Below are 16,041 nucleotides of genomic sequence, written 5' to 3'. Positions count from 1 at the left end.
CATTAAAAAAATCTGATTAAACTTTGGATTTCAAAACTGCCCATAGGACTGAGGCTCTCTGTGTGTGTGTGTGACTCCACAGGAAAATTTCTAGTTCAGTGGCAATTCTGCTATGACTCTTGCAGGTAGAACTTTGTCTTTTAGCCTCTCTTGATGTCCGTTGGTGTGTTCGTACCTTGTGAAAACACGTACCACATACCATGCTGTATTATATGATAATGTATCCATTCCCTCTTTACTATGAGCTTCTAGAGTGATAATAGGCTCCAGTCATCTTGGAATACCCAAGAACCAAAGCACTGCCTCATCATAAGGCTTGTTCCCCATAGTGGGCTCCTTGAAAGGTGGTTTGGGGTAAATAGATTCTGAATCAACCACTTGATAAATGTTACAAATTATATCCCCTTTTCTTTCAAAGTCCCAGGGCACATTAGCCTACTAAAGGCTCTGACAAGTCTTGCAGTATAGAAACATATTTGTTTCACTCCATGTTTTCTGATTTAATTATGGAGACCTTTCGTTGAGTTTTAAACTACCAAGTTTTGAGGAACATTTCCTAGGAAGTGCTGAATGAGAGAAAACACAGTTGGAGACCTGCTCATAATTTGTTCATGTCTAAAATGCTTCCCTTGATTTTTTTTTTTCATGAATGATTCTTCTTTTTATGTAATGTCCGATATTACCTTTTCCTTCCACACCTTGTACCCCCTCTGCAGAAAAACTTAGCAGGGAAAAGAGTAATTTTAAAGAAGAAGCTGTGAACTGCTTAATAATGTTTAGACAGGCAGAGAAGGGCATAAAGAAAGGAAAGAGTTCCTGTTTAGTGACTTGGTTGCAGTGTGGATATAATTCATCAATCTAAAGAAGGAGCCTCAAGGTCAAAAGCACCAGATTTCAAAACTTACCCACCACTTGCTAGCTGTGTGTCTTCAGGAAAGTTGCTTAAACTCTCTTCACTTCTGTTTCATCTTCTTGTTAAAGGGGGAAGATAACAACAAAAAATTGTCCAGTAGAGCTTGGCTGAGAAACACAGTACTTTGGAAATTTGAAAATGCTTTATCATGAAGCAGTAATATGAATGCAACAGGACTTTCACTACTGTTTACTCCAAAATAGCCTGTGAACCTCTGATCAAAAATAAAAACATTACGTTTGTCCCTGCCAAAGACAAATGTGGAAACTGAGTGATATCAAAAGGATGGCAGTTTCTTGGTCGAGTGGAGTATTTTCAGTTGTTCTATTCAGACTTTTTTTTTAAAGATTGTATTTATTTGACAGAAGTAGACAGAGAGGCAGGCAGATACAGAGAGGGAAGCAGGCACCCTGCTGAGCAGAGGGCCCGATGCGGGACTCGATCCCAGGACCCTGGAATCATGACCTGAGCCAAAGGCAGAGGCTTTAACCCACTGATCACCCAAGTGCCCCATATTCAGACATTTTAAAGAATATTGGTATCCATTCAGAATGCAGGAATTGTAATGCGCCTGAGATACAGTAGTCCCCAGAAGTATGATATATACAACTTGGTTTTGTTTGAGAAATTCAGATTACAAATACATAAAAACTCACTACAGCAAGAATGAGCCAATGGTTCTTTATTCTATGGGGCTAGGAGTAGGGAAAGAACAGGGTTATCCTGATAGTTTCCTTTCCTTATTCTTTTTTTTAAAGATTTTATTTATTTACTTATTTGACAGAGATCACAAGTAGGCAGAGAGGTAGGCAGAGAGAGAGAGAGGAGGAAGCAGGCTCCCCACTGAGCAGAGAGTCTGATGCGGGGCTCGATCCCAGGACCCTGGGACCATGACCCGAGCCGAAGGCAGAGGCTTTAACCCACTGAGCCACCCAGGCACCCCTCCTTTCCTTATTCTTATTTGGACTTACTGTAATACAATATTGACATGGGCACATTTTAAAATATCTACAGCTTCATAGTACTGGATACATCAAAGGTAAGCGAATCCGACAAATGCTAAGCTTCCCTCTTCAGTGAAGAGTAGAGGTAGCTAAGACAACAGGTACAGTGGAAAGGTCTTAGAACGTAAGGGACAATCTAACCAAACAACTTTGAGTTGGGGAATATTCTTTTAATCACTAAATTACAAAGACACTACTTTGTCAAGGCCTGTAGGAGCAGATGTGGTTTCTGTAGCTTAAAAACTCTATAAGTGGTTTCACTGTGGGCCCTAGGTGTTTCCAGCATAAACATCAGTTTCCTGTGCGATAGGAGACACAGCCGCTGCCCAATTTGTGATCAACGACATAAATAAATTTGCAGGCAGAAAAGAAACACGACATCTTTATTGGCTCAGTGTCCCTGGAATTGGGTAAGGGAGAGAATCAAGGTACCCAGGATCTTAGCTTAGTGGGGTAATAGCTTCTGGTTCTTGGAAGACTGTATTCTCAGACGTCCCATATCTGTAGAGTTACTACAAATTTCCATGCATCTTGGATGGATGCTTGTTCTGCCTTACCACAAAGCCTGTGAAACAGGCCAGAACACATTTCCTGGAGGATATATTCATTCTTAGACTTTTGCAAGGCTGTCCTCTGCTTTCCCGTGGTTAATAGAAATAGCCTTTTCGACATCTACTCATTAAATTAGTATCACTTGGTCTTTTTTTTTTTTTTAAAGATTTTATTTATTTATCTGACAGAGAGATCACAAGTAGGCAGAGAGGCAGGCAGAGAGAGAGGAGGAAGCAGGCTCCCTGCCGAGCAGAGAGCCCGATGCGGGGCTCGATCCCAGGACTCTGAGATCATGACCTGAGCCGAAGGCAGCGGCTTAACCCACTGAGCCACCCAGGCGCCCCGTATCACTTGGTCTTAATCACTTGACGTCTTCCTCTGCCCTGAGAACATACCTTCTTTCCCATGAAGAGAAGGACAGGTAAGCTTCTCTTCTGTAACCTTAAGCATTTGTAGATGGCATCTTATGACCTTGACTTTGGCAGCCATGGAAATATTTGCCTACCTCACACCTGGCCTGGAAGAAAGAAGAGATTTCCTTGTTGCGATGGGCCACTGTTGTCCTCCCTTAGTAGGCTGGAGTGTCTGTCCTTGGTGTTGGTAGAATGTTGGCTGAAGGGAAAATTTCAGGGGCAAGAGAATACAGTGTTGCCCAACATCTTTTGTTTCAAAGGGGCGGAGTTTAGCCCTTCTTTCTGAAAGCCAACGTGGACTTTTAATTTATTATAAGCTTGTGTGTGTGTGCGTGAATCTTAGACAGAGTTGGGCAGTTAAGGGGCTGCATTATGAGTGGTCACGCGACAGTGACTCAACGCCACCGCTCCCTGAATGCAGGTTTCCCGTATGGGCAATCAGCGATGAAGTTTTAATCCATCTCCCTGAAGTACTGTGGGATGCCCAAGTGTAAAGCTTTTCCCTTTCTAGATTTGGAATCCCAGGTCCCAGAGGGTCAATTAATATTTAGCAAACATGTCTCGAAGTCGTCATGAAATTAAAGCAAGATATATGTTTGATTTTCCACAGTCACGTGTTCAGACAGGTTTTTGAAGTGGTGATGGGTTTGAGTGCTTACCTTTTGGAGGACTGCTGGGGTGGTGGGAAGAGTTAACAGCAGGTAATACCATTCCTCCCAGAGAGAGTTTGAGACTCTCTGTGTTAAGTGATGAATGAGGGTATCTGACCCACATCTGTTTTACATTAGAATGGAACATTGCCCTGACATCGTTAGGAGCATTTGTCAAGATTCCCTGGACAGAGCTTCTGTAAATTACATGCTGCAAATGTGTCAGGGTCAGATAAGAGGATATCATTAACTCCCTCAAGTTTACTCAGGGCTCTGTCAGTCCATCTCAATATGCTAACAGCCAACGGTTTTCCTTGAGCCATTTTGTTGTATTTTTCATTCATAGAAGAAGAAAAGTGGATGCTCTACCCCTCCACCCCCAATATTGCACATGTTCTTTTCTCATAAATCATATTAATTGTAGACATGGTCACAAAGCATATTAAATGCAGGCATGCGTAAATGAATTAAAACATATGAGAATTTTATTATGACCCATGGTGGGTCTAACAGTCAAATACCAACTGGCACCTTTTTCATTTGGGTGGAATAAGCTCTTTCTTAATGGGCTATATTTTATCGATAATAGATGGACAGGATCATCATTGGCTAGAAGTAAACAAGATGTATGTGTGTGTGTATGTGTGTGTGCATGTGTGTGTACATGTCATTATTGCAAGCCATTTCTATGCTGAGTCTTTGCCTGGATTTATGTTTTAGTCAGCAGTGCCTAAAGAATATTCCTGTCAGTTTAACAGCTTAGCACTATTGAGAAATAGGTACTCTAAAGAATTGAGGAAATAGAAGTTATTCTGTGATTGGTCATAGGGCTGGAGATTAAATTGCATCTGTCACTCAGAGTTGATCTGAAACAGTACTGACTATGTTCTTTACAAATAAAACTTAGAAGCTCCCGTAGCATATGAGCCGCACTTGTCTGGCACTCATACTCTTGAATCATGCATTAAACATAGCTATTTGCAAAATGTAAGCTAAAGAGTAAAATAAAAGAATATGGATGTGTTTAGCTGGACATTTTACAGACACTGGTTTTCTATCTGGTTAGGTAAAGAAAGGTCAGGCATGCCCTTCCCATAACTGTGGGTGTGGGTGAGAAGGTCACCATACTTACCTTAAAGAAACTTCTGCCCTCAGGCAACTTCCCTCTTATAGCTTTTAAACAGACAGGGCCAAAAATCTAATTATTTAGATTCTAATCAACTGCAGGATCATTCCTAAGGCATTTGAATCTGAAGGCAACGTTCTGGTTCTCCGTTGTTCAAATTTAGGCTTTTCCAGACTCCAAGATACAGTCACTGAAATTTAACCATCAGACAGACGACTCCTGCAGCATCTGTGTTAGCAAAACAAAAAACAAAACAAAACAAAAAACAACAAAAACCCCGCAAAACAAAACCAAAAACCAAAAACCAAAACCATTTAGACAATCGAGTATTTTTGTTTGGTTTTGAAAATACATTATCCAAATTAAAAATACATGCAGTCAGTATATACAGTTTTGGAGGTGAAGGTAGAAGCTTAAAAAAAAAAAGCACAACAAACCCTTTATATCATACATAGCTTTATTTCACAGCCATGTTTTCTAAAACATACAGAAATGTATATCATTGAATGTTAAATCACAGGAACGTCTGATGACTTAAGAACAAAAAAGAAAGTAAAGACATGAATCAGGATACCTACTAAGGAAAAAAGAAGCACCAAGATGTACACTATAATTTGCCAAATCGTTTGAGATTTCTGGTGAGCTGATGGCAAAACCATAACACTTAGCTAAGACAAATATTTTCCAGACTCATTGGTTTAAACATAAATCTTCATTTGGCTCATAATTTTTGTCTTTTATATTTAATCTCCCAATAGGAAAATTAATTCAAGAGAAATATGGCATGAAGCAATTGTAATGACTTTTTTTTCCCCCTGAACCATATAATCTTCCAATCAAGATATAAACGACCTATTTGGAATTCTGAAACTTGAGAATGACCTTAAAGAGATCTTTCGAAAATGTCTCTAATAATTCGAAGGACGGAAGGATCAGCGCACATGTTGGTGTTGGCACACGATTCCAAGGCTTTAGATTTTTTAAAAAGGTTACCCATAAAGCAATTTAGAAACAGTGTCTGGGAAGTGTTTTTGGAGGTAGTGATTTGGAAAGACGCTTAATAGTGGTTTTTTCAGATGCCTTACCTAGGAGTTGTACTCAGTGTGAAATCTTCCTCCTACATCCATTCCCAGTGGGACAGAACAGAAATCTTTATTACAGGAAAATTCTTCCTGATCATTGCATTTCCTGGACTGATTATCTGGCATTTAGTAAGAGTGTGGTCGGTGTTCTGTAGACAGAAATCATTAGCCCTGAGTTTATTTTTCTTTGAAATTGTTTGTGAAAACCAGGCAGTTATGGTTCCCTCAATGCCCCCCTCCCCCCGCAAAATGCCAGTCTGTTGTAGAAACAGCTTACTAATGGTTTATGAGGGGGGGGAAACATACCCATTTTGCAAAAAATGAAGATTTTATTTTAGGCTTTGAATGACAAATTGCTGTAGGAAAAGCATGTATAAAAGAAATTGGGACAATATTCTTAGAAAGAAAATATGACTGGAAGACATTCCATAACCATATTGGGGGAGTTCTAAGAAGTTCGTTTACCAACCTCTTTGTGTAGCAAAAAGAAATTTACATAGTTGCCCTTGAACCACATGAAATACAAAATAGCTTTTAAAGAAATGCACATAAAAGTGTAATGGGACCCTTCCATAGAGACTTGAGGTTTTAAGTTATGTTAGGGGAAAGTAATCCGTTTTATATTGATATATTTGCTATTTTATTTTCCAACGCAGATTTCCTTTTCATTTTTTAAATTAGAAGTTATTAAAAAGATGGGGCACCTGGGTGGCTCAGTGGGTTAAGCTGCTGCCTTCGGCTCAGGTCATGATCCCAGGTCCTGGGTTTGAGCCCCACATCGGGCTTTCTGCTCAGCGGGGAGCCTGCTTCCTCCTCTCTCTCTGCCTGCCTCTCTGCTTACTTGTGATTTCTCTCTGTCAAATAAATTTAAAAAAAAATCTTAAAAAAAAATCTTAGAAGTTATTAAAAAGATGTATTTTCAAGTTTTCTCCATGTGAAACATTGGAATAAATCACGTTAGTTTCTAATTATTTGTTAATTTCCATTTTGGGAAATTAGGAAACTATTAGTGTAGGAAAATATTAGTGCCTCTTGCCCATCCTTATATAATCTTGAGAAAGAAGTCAAAGGACAATATGTGACCACCACAGTGGACATAAGAACTTGTGGGAGAATGTCTGTCTCTTGGGCTCTATTGGGGAAGTCAAAGGGAGCAAAGTTGGTTGGTCCTTGGTTTTTTTCGGTTTTCATGTTAGCCACTGCAGGTACTGGGCTGCTGAGCTAAGGGCTCTTGCTCAGGTGGAAATTGTCACTGGCTTTTTGTGTGGGGTACGGGGAATACTGAAAGGAAGACCCCAAAGGGATTCCTCCTGTTCCATATGCTCAGCAGCCATCCCTCCTCATTGGGTCATGCTCTGCGATGTCTTCAGGACAATGTGTCCTGGAACCTTAAGGGACTATCTTTCATTTTGCCCTGGAATCTGACTCTGGCAAATCCTACTGCATCTTCTCCATCCTCCTGGAGATATATTTCTAGGTCTTAGATTTAAATCTTGTTCTCAAGTATTTTCTAATTCAGCAACATCACAAAGTTGTGCCATGAATCATCAGCTGAATTTGGCTTGGAGGAAGGACTCATTTCTTCTCTTTAAGGATCTTCAGGGTTTTCTCCCAGGGACAAAATTATTACTGCTTTCAAAGTTAATGCAAACAAGAAATATATGGCAGAGGATTAAAAAAATACATTTATCAAAAAAATGTACATGTAGCTCATGAGAGAGTGTGCATGTTTTGAATAACAGTTGTTCTCGCTCTTCAACGATAATTGTGTATCGAATATTCCATTTCTCCCTTAAAAGAATATAACATTAACTAGGTTTCAAGTAAGTATTTTCAGGAAGGGTGCTACTAATTTAAATATAATTCCATTTTATCCAGTTCCATTGACCTTTTTTTCTTTTTGGGATTAATAGAATTACCAAATTGCTTTTGCTAAGTGTTTGTTTTTACTTAGCATGGTTTACAATAAAATATTTGTGCCCAGGTCGTTATCCCCCCTCTCACTGCCACGGTCACATTTGTCATATTTTTATTTCCCCCATCCATTCTTGTTCATCAGGCCAGTACACAAAGAGGTAGCCCTGATTTGAAAGAGTAGGCTTGGTACTGAACAACCTCTATTTTAGATCCTTTTCTTCTAGTAGACATGCCTGCATAATTTGGCTGAAATAAAATATTTAACACATGAGTACATCAGAAACATTTAAAAAAAATTTCCAGATATATGTACTATAAAATCATCTATACAAACTCAAAGGCAAGAAAAGAAAACAAACAAACATGGAGGTGGAAGAACATTCACGAAATAATTTAAATGCATTCTGGTTTATGTTCAAGGTTCTTAAATAAGAAAATGAAGTAATTAACTTACTATAAACAGTGTGGGGGGGCCCATTAGAGCCCCACGTCCTGATGACTGCCCGCCCTCCTAGAACTCCAAGAATCTACAGGCTCTTTGTTTTGTGACTCTCACTTTTCCCAAATCCCCAGTAAAATAAAATGACACTCTGTCACACATGATTATTTTTTTTTAGAATATAAGTAGTTTTTAAGGCTTTTAAAAAAGCGATTTCACCACACCACATAACTCAAGAAAATTTAGATTCCCTAGAACATCTTTAAAAATTTGGGTATTGCCGGCTTGCTTTCTACCCTCCCCCCTATAACTCCCCTCCCCCGCCCCGGCTTCCCACATGCTCACATATACAACTCAAACGAAAAGGCAGGCGAGAAAACACAGAATAGCTTTTCAGGGGAAAGGTGGGGGAAACTGGTACCTTGTTAAAATAGAGAAAGAAAGGGTCCCCTATAGAAACTGGTTAAGCAGATCTGCCCCCACTTTTCTTGGTTGGGGCTAATTGAACATACATCAGTTTAAAGCTGCATTTCAAGAAGATTTGGTTTAGATGGGAGCGTTTGATTTTGGAATCTAATTTAAGATGTCTTTTCCGGGATGCAAGACTAGTCCCTCTCTCCCACCTTGCTGGGAGCCCTCCATCCAGGATTCTGTGGCCTGAATTGCCTCGGTAGACCACGTGAGGCCAGAGTCACGGCTCGGGGCTCACTGCTACCCTCTCCTCTTGCTCTTATTTATAACTTTAACCCCTATATGCTTCAAACTCCCTCAAAAGCAGCAGGAAGATGCTGGCCACGTGTGTGGTTATGGCCCCCCCATCCCCTCCAAGCTGAAATACTTGATCAACAGGCTCTTCACAGAGTACCCGATTTCTTCTGCATTTGTTTCTTGACTCCTGACGCTGAATGGTTCGAAGTTGAGAAGAGTCACTCCCATTCTCCAGTGGCAGTTTTCCAGCTGCCAAATTAATTAGCCACTTAACTTCCATCTCCAGGTGGTGTAAGGGTCAGTGAGCTTGAGTTTGCGAAACACTTCCCTGCGATCTGAAAGTTGTTCTGTTAATCACAAGGTGGTTGTGGTTTTTTTTTGGTTTTGTTTTGTTTTTTTGTTTTTTAAGTTCTCTTGCTCCCCAGGGTTCTTTACAAAATTGAACAGAGTTTTTAGAACATGCTTGCATTTCAGGTTTTTCTTTCCTTTTAACACCTTCTTATATATGAAATGTTTAGATAAGAAATGAAAAGGCAGGGAATGGAGGCAGTTACTTGGAAAATTGTTCACCACTCCTTCCTTCCTTCCTTCCTTCCTTCCTTCCTTCCTTCCTTCCTTCCTTCCTCCCTTCTCCCTTCCCTTCCCTGCCCTTCTCTGCCCTTCCCTTCCTTTCTCCCACCTTTCTTCCCTCTTTTCCTCTGTCCATCCTTCCCTCCCTCCCTCCCTTTCTCCCTTCCCTTCTTCCCTTCCTTCCCCCCTCCCTCCCTCCTTCCTTCCTTCAGTACTTAGTATGTGTCAAGTACGAAGGTAGGTGCTAGGAATATAAAGGTGAGTAGGTTATTGACCTCAAAACTCTCACAATTCAAAGTAGGCAATCAAAGTCATGACTGCACAGTAGGAGGGATGAGGAAAGCACTCTGGAGCATCAGGGAGGGAGTAACTATCTCTGATTACTTAAGAATGGCCAAGATAGGGAGAGGAACTTTCTTGGAGGGAACACTCTGAGAATAGACATAGGTATCTTAAAATACACAAAAAGAACTTCATTTTAATCCATTGAATTTAAAAAATATATATAAGTGAATGTCTGTTTAAAATCACATGTGGAGCTTCCAGCTGTAATATATGATTAGCCATTGTTCTATATGAGCAGATATAATTTCTCCCTCCATCCTTCTGTCCTTCCTTCCTTTTCCCTCCTTTGAAATCCTAGTCCCATTTTATCTCTAGAAGCGTGGTGAGGCTCTCTTTCGACCTCTTTTCCTTTTCCCTCCCCGCCTTTCCTTTTTCTGAAGCCGTAGTCAGATGTTATCACTGGGCATGGTGCGGGGCTGTGTCCCTTGGCGTTGTGGTCAGTGTCTTCTGTCCCAGCAGATTTCCGAAGAAATAAAAATGGGACTTTCCCAGTTATCCTTTCAGCTCTCAGCTATGATCTGGTCCTCTCTGCATTCTTACTTCCTCCCAATCTGCCTGTTTATTTTAGGTAATGGGACTCCTGACCAACCACGGTGGCGTACCCCATCAGCCCCAGACCGATTATGCTCTCTCCCCTCTCACCGGGGGCCTGGAACCTACCACCACGGTGTCGGCCAGCTGCAGTCAGAGACTAGACCATATGAAGAGCTTGGACAGTCTGCCAACATCTCAGTCCTACTGTCCACCCACCTATAGCACCACGGGCTACAGTATGGACCCTGTCACAGGCTACCAATATGGGCAGTATGGACAAAGTAAGCCTTGGTCTCTCTGGGGCTAATTACTCCTGACAGGATGAAAAATCTCTACCCTTCCTTAAGAAAGGGGCGGCGACGGTGGCGGTGGCGGCAGAGGCAGCGTGATTAGGCCTGACATCCCAGTATCCGTTTTTGGCAAAGCCCACCGACTGTTCCAGCAAGGGCTCTCTTGTATCGTTATTTTCTTAAGTGATGTCAACAACATCTTGCGGTTATTAATTGCCGCGACGTGAAGGCTGATTGCCACTAGGTGAAACACGAGGGTTGGCCGAAATGAAATAACCCCTGGCATTAGAAACACATGTTCTTAATGAGGTCAGCTCAAGGATCATATGGGGTATAATCCCAAGGACACAGACTTGTGTCAAACTTGTCTCCGGAATAAAAATATTAGTCTCGATCCTTTGATACCATGGTATTAAATATGACATTGTCAGCCTGTAGCTGATTTTGCCCCTTGCTGTGAATTGTCCCAGCATGACCTAAAAAGCTACGTGTGTTTCCTTACAGGTGCCTTTCATTATCTCAAGCCAGATATCGCATAAGTGAACTGTCCACTTGGAGCTAAAACTGGCCCTGTTTCCGGTCTCCACAGCCTACACATGAAGAATCCTTTCAGAAAAAAAAAAAAAAAAATCACCTTTTTGGGGGGCAGTCTTGCCAGGACATGAAGAAGAGTGATTGATTTTTTTTTTTTCTCCAGTAGTTGGTTTCAAATTCTTTTGAACATATTGGACAAAAGCAGTGGAAGAAAGGAAGGGCCTGGAACAGTGAAAAGACAAATGCAACATTTGAAGGCAATGATTTAACATGGCTACACATCAAATACCCCAACTCTTCAGCGCTGATGATCAAGGAGCCAAAACATTCCAGTTGTGTGCACGTGCGCGTGTGCGTGTGTGTCTCTGTGTGTGAGATTTATCTGGACTAGTTCAGGCAAGCAGAATGTTCTAAAATATAGCCGGAGAGTACTCTAAACTATGAAGGTTTGATGTTCAACGCTGACACTTACACAATTTTGAAACTGCTCCAGTAACGAAGCAGGAATGGAGGAATCCTTGACTTTTCTACACACTGGAAATTGATATAAAAATAAATGGCACCATTTTTTAGGAAGTTAGACTAGATGTAAAGGACCTCCCAAATAAATTATTTGTGATCTTGTCCTCATTTGTAACCCAGTTGTCAATAAAGGTCCCGGGGCAGACAGCCTTGTGAACAGGATATGGGATAACAGGGAGAAAAAGCTTGTTTTCTTTCTCGGTGTGGGGAGAGGTATGGGACATTTTCCCAGCTCATTTTCATTTTGAAGCCAACCTGGCCGGGGTGGGGGGAAGGAAGTGCGGTGGAGAAGAAGTGACGAGCATTCCCACAGCTGCTTATCGGTGTGCAATACTGTGTACCTCACGGATGCTTTGGCAATGGCCAGGGCCGTAGAAAAAGAACCAGAACTATATTTTTGCAGGTGCTTTATTTTCGCAGCCCATGATTCATTGCGGTAGAATGCATGATGTTCGCCATTTAATGGACAACCAACACCCGGCTTGCTCCCTTTGACTAGAGACCGTGTTTGAGAATCATGCTTTTACAATGACGACGTTTACATTCTTCTCTTTTCTATGAAAGGCAGGGCAAGAACAGAAATGTCCACGTGGCTCTCATGTACTTTTAAATTATACAAGGATATCTAATATGGAAAGATTATAGGAACCGAGGTTTACATACGTTTGTGTGGTGACATTTTAGAATGTCAATAAACTTGTTTTTTTCGAGCTGTTAAGAGGAACGAGAAGGTGGAAGGCAGTGTTATTTATTTCTTTCTCTTCTTGGAACCATGAACGAGGTAGGCACAAGTACATTCCCTTTAGAGTTAAGAACGATGACGTAGTGGGGTAGTGAGACTAGACGTAGTTCCAGTTTAGTTCATGCGTTGGTCATAGAGGGTGATGGGTCAAGAGAAGTGCTCTCTCTGTGTTGCGGTCTCAACCAACAACAATGTGTTGTAAAAATGTCTTTCATGTAAAAAGTGCAGTAAATATTTACTATTTATAATGAATAAACAGTTATGAAAACTTGCCCAACACTGCTTTTTGGGGGGAACCGGTGCACATAGCATTAATAAAAACTTATAAATGGAAAACCTACAAACACATGCTTCGTTGCCAACGGGGCCTTTTGAATTAGACTGTAACCTCCACAGATAGGGTCACACAGTCCAAAACTGTGTTCTCTTGAACAAGCTTGGTTGAACACAATTTTAAATGATGGAAGCTTTTATTTTTGTAGATGTGGTATTGACAAGACCCCTAAGTCCACCTTTCTCTCTCCTTGGTTCTCTGAGCTATCAAATCCCTTCACTGTCATCTTGGGAGTATGTCTTCCCCCAGAGGACCTTCTCTGTCTTCATCTTCAGTGGTCATCTCTATTGAAATTTTTATTGAAAGCTTTCATATTCTGTCATTTGCTTTATTTTAGAGGCTTTCTTCACTTCTCATGGAAAACATGACTGCCTACATCATTCATTCTTTCTTCCTCCTTTTTCTCCCCATCCTTCTCCACTTCCTTCCCTCCCTCCCTCTGTCCCTTCAATACTTTTTTAAACACTTATTTTTTGAGAGTCTAATTATACCAGGTATGGTCCTTGGCACTGGTGTTATGACAATGCTTATAGCGTAGTGGGTATTCCAGGGGGGTAAATGCACAGTTGCAATAAAGCACGAGGACTGTTTTTATCGAGTAAATAATCACAGTGCCCTTCCTTGCCTTAACCCATTTATTCCTCCCAACATCTTCTATGAGGCACAGTTGTTGTCATTGACATTCCCCTTTCACGGATGAAGAAACCAAGGCATAACGTGCTTACGTGAGCTCTGCCAGTGGTGAGCTGGGGTTTCATTCCAGGCAGACCGATTCCAGAGTCTACATGCTTCAACTCACTCTTCTGCCTCCCCAAGGCAGGAGAACCTGATAGTCAAAGACCCAGGAAGATGTGAAGGAGTGCTGTCCAATTGAGTAAGCAGATAGCCACACATGGCTATTTAAATTTATAATAACTTGGGGCACCTGGGTGGCTCAGTGGGTTAAGCCTCTGCCTTCAGCTCAGGTCATGATCTCAGGGTGCTGGGATCGAGCCCCACATCGGGCTCTCTGCTCCACGGGGAGCCTGCTTCTCCCTCTCTCTCTGCCTGCCTCTCTGCCTACTTGTGATCTCTCTCTCTCTCTGTGTCAAATAAATAAATAAAATCTTAAAAAAATATAATAACTAGAAATAAAACTAAGAAGTCGGTCCCACAGGTGCACTAATGGCATTTCAAGGGGGCAATAAGCACATGAGGGCAGAAACTGTAGTATCAGGCATGTAGATCTGGAACATCTCCATCATTGCAGAAAGTTCTGCTCATCAGTGCTGATCTAAAGCATGTCTTCTTAAAACCCTAAGGACATGAAGTGCGGTATGCAAAATGTCCAAGTTCTTTAAATGTGTTAGATGTTCTTGCTCTTTTTCCAACAATTAGCTATTCTAAAAATATTTTAGGAAGAGGAAAGGAAGGTAATTCTTTTTTTTTTTAAAGATTTTATTTATTTATTTGACAGACAGAGATCACAAGTAGGCAGAGAGGCAGGCAGAGAGAGAAGGGGGAAGCAGGCTCCCCGTGGAGCAGAGAGCCCGATTCGGGGCTCGATCCCAGGACTCTGGGATCATGGCCTGAGCCGAAGGCAGAGGCTTTAACCCACTGAGCCACCCAGGCGCCCCGGAAAGGAAGGTAATTCTTACCAAACACTTTTGTCATCTTGTTTAGTCCTCACGAAATCCTGTGAGGTGGGGATTATTAGCCCCAAATGGCACATAAATGGACTGAGGTCCAGAGTTGTTCATTAGTTGGGCCGAGGTCATACACAGTCAGAAATAGTAGAAGCAGGCTTTGAGTTCCACTCAGCCTGATGGCAGACCCTGCCTTCATTTACCTTTCCAAATCCTGATGGTGACTCTTCATTATATCAAGCTACCCTCATGCCAAACTCAAGTTGAAAGCAGGTATTACAAAACAGAATTCACTCCCAGTATGAGAGCAATGCTTCCAGGAGCTGGGATTACACAACAGAACTCTTTCATGTCACTTTCCCTCCCTTCCCAGTCTCAGAATTTGGCACGTATGTGTGTGTGGCTCATCTCTCTCTTTCTCTCTTTTCTAAAGATTTTATTAGAGAGAGAGCCCATGCATGAGATGAGGAGGGTAGTGGCAGAGGGAGAAGCAGCTTCTGAGCAGGCAGCCCAACAAAAGGCTCCATCCCAGGATCTTGGGATCATGACCTGAGCTGAAGACAGATACTGAACCCGACTAAGCCACCCAGCGCCCTGCTCACATCTCTTGTTGATGTATTTCTTTCTGCCCTTATTTCTGCATGTCTCTGAGATCTCTTGCTCAGTTCATATTTCTCATGTTGAAAATCTCTGTAGATCAATTTTTCCCTGATTTTTTTTTTTTGGTTTGTATCTAATCACTCTCCTTTGTCCATATAGTTATAAAATTTAATTTGAAAACTTAAAAGTGAAAACTGAAAATTAGAACTTAAAATTATTAAATCACGGATATACTAATGTCAATTGCTGAGTCATTCCTTCCTGGGCCATTTTCCTAGGAATACGTATCACTTCACATCTGTGATGGACACAAACATATTTTTTGGGTCCCTCTTGGAAAGATATATTCACACACACTTGGTTATTTGGGGAACATCCTACGTTAAGAGGGATCTTCATTAGTGTTGGCAACAGAACCAGCCAATGGCTCATGGCTGTGGGTTTATAAAGAGTCTCAAATGAGGGAGGGGATGGATTAATTGATGTCCTTTGTGCACACATGCCATGGAAGACTTAATCCTGAAACTACACAATTACCACATGGAACCAGAACCAAGATGTCTATTGAAAGGAAATCTATTTGGGGACGAAGGCTTGGGCCTCAGTCATTCTGAGTAAATAAATGATTTTTGGTGTTGAATTATTTATGGATAAGGAGAGCTGGTGTCAGACATTGAGCAGTAGAGCAAGTGACAAGTGGCAATGTTTATGCAGTGATCCACAAGGCCAGCCTCAGCCCTAGGCAAGCACTCATGGGTCTGGAATCAGTGTTGGATGATATGTGAGAGAAAGGGAAAAAACAGATTTGGGCTCAGGCTTCTTGTCAAATGCTGGTGATATAAGCTACTCTCTCTCTCTCACAGCTCCACTCTTTGGTATCACTGACCAATGTATCCCAAGAGCCTCGCACTATGTCTGACCCATAATGAGTACTCAGTACCTGCCTGTTGAATAAATGAATGAATGAAGAGTGCCTCTCTTGTACTGTCCCGACATGATCTTCTAAAGGAGTTCAACCTCAAGGGTGTGTGAATTGGATTGAAAAAATTTGATATTGCAATGATCAATTGCAATCTGGGTAGGGCACAGGCTAGGTGTCTAAGGTAAGACCCAAGGACCACAGATTGTCTTGAGATTGGAT

The 16,041-nt window shown here is 41.5% G+C and overlaps 1 protein-coding gene across 2 annotated transcripts in view; it reads left to right on the top strand.

The window, feature by feature from the left end:
- The window catches only part of PAX3 (paired box 3), a 100,066-nt gene extending 87,454 nt beyond the window's left edge, over positions 1–12,612 (top strand). For both annotated transcript variants that reach the window (XM_047723065.1, XM_047723064.1), the window contains exons 8-9: positions 10,288–10,534; positions 11,048–12,612. In XM_047723065.1, coding sequence (XP_047579021.1) covers positions 10,288–10,534; positions 11,048–11,082 — 282 coding nt within the window. In that variant the 3' untranslated portion in view covers positions 11,083–12,612. The remainder of the gene's footprint in view (positions 1–10,287; positions 10,535–11,047) is intronic.
- Positions 12,613–16,041: the final 3,429 nt, after the last annotated feature.

The sequence above is a fragment of the Lutra lutra genome, chromosome 3 (assembly GCF_902655055.1).
Source record: "Lutra lutra chromosome 3, mLutLut1.2, whole genome shotgun sequence".
NCBI lineage: Eukaryota > Metazoa > Chordata > Mammalia > Carnivora > Mustelidae > Lutra > Lutra lutra.
Note: the sequence above shows the minus strand (reverse complement) of the source record. Positions and strands in the feature narration are given on the sequence as shown.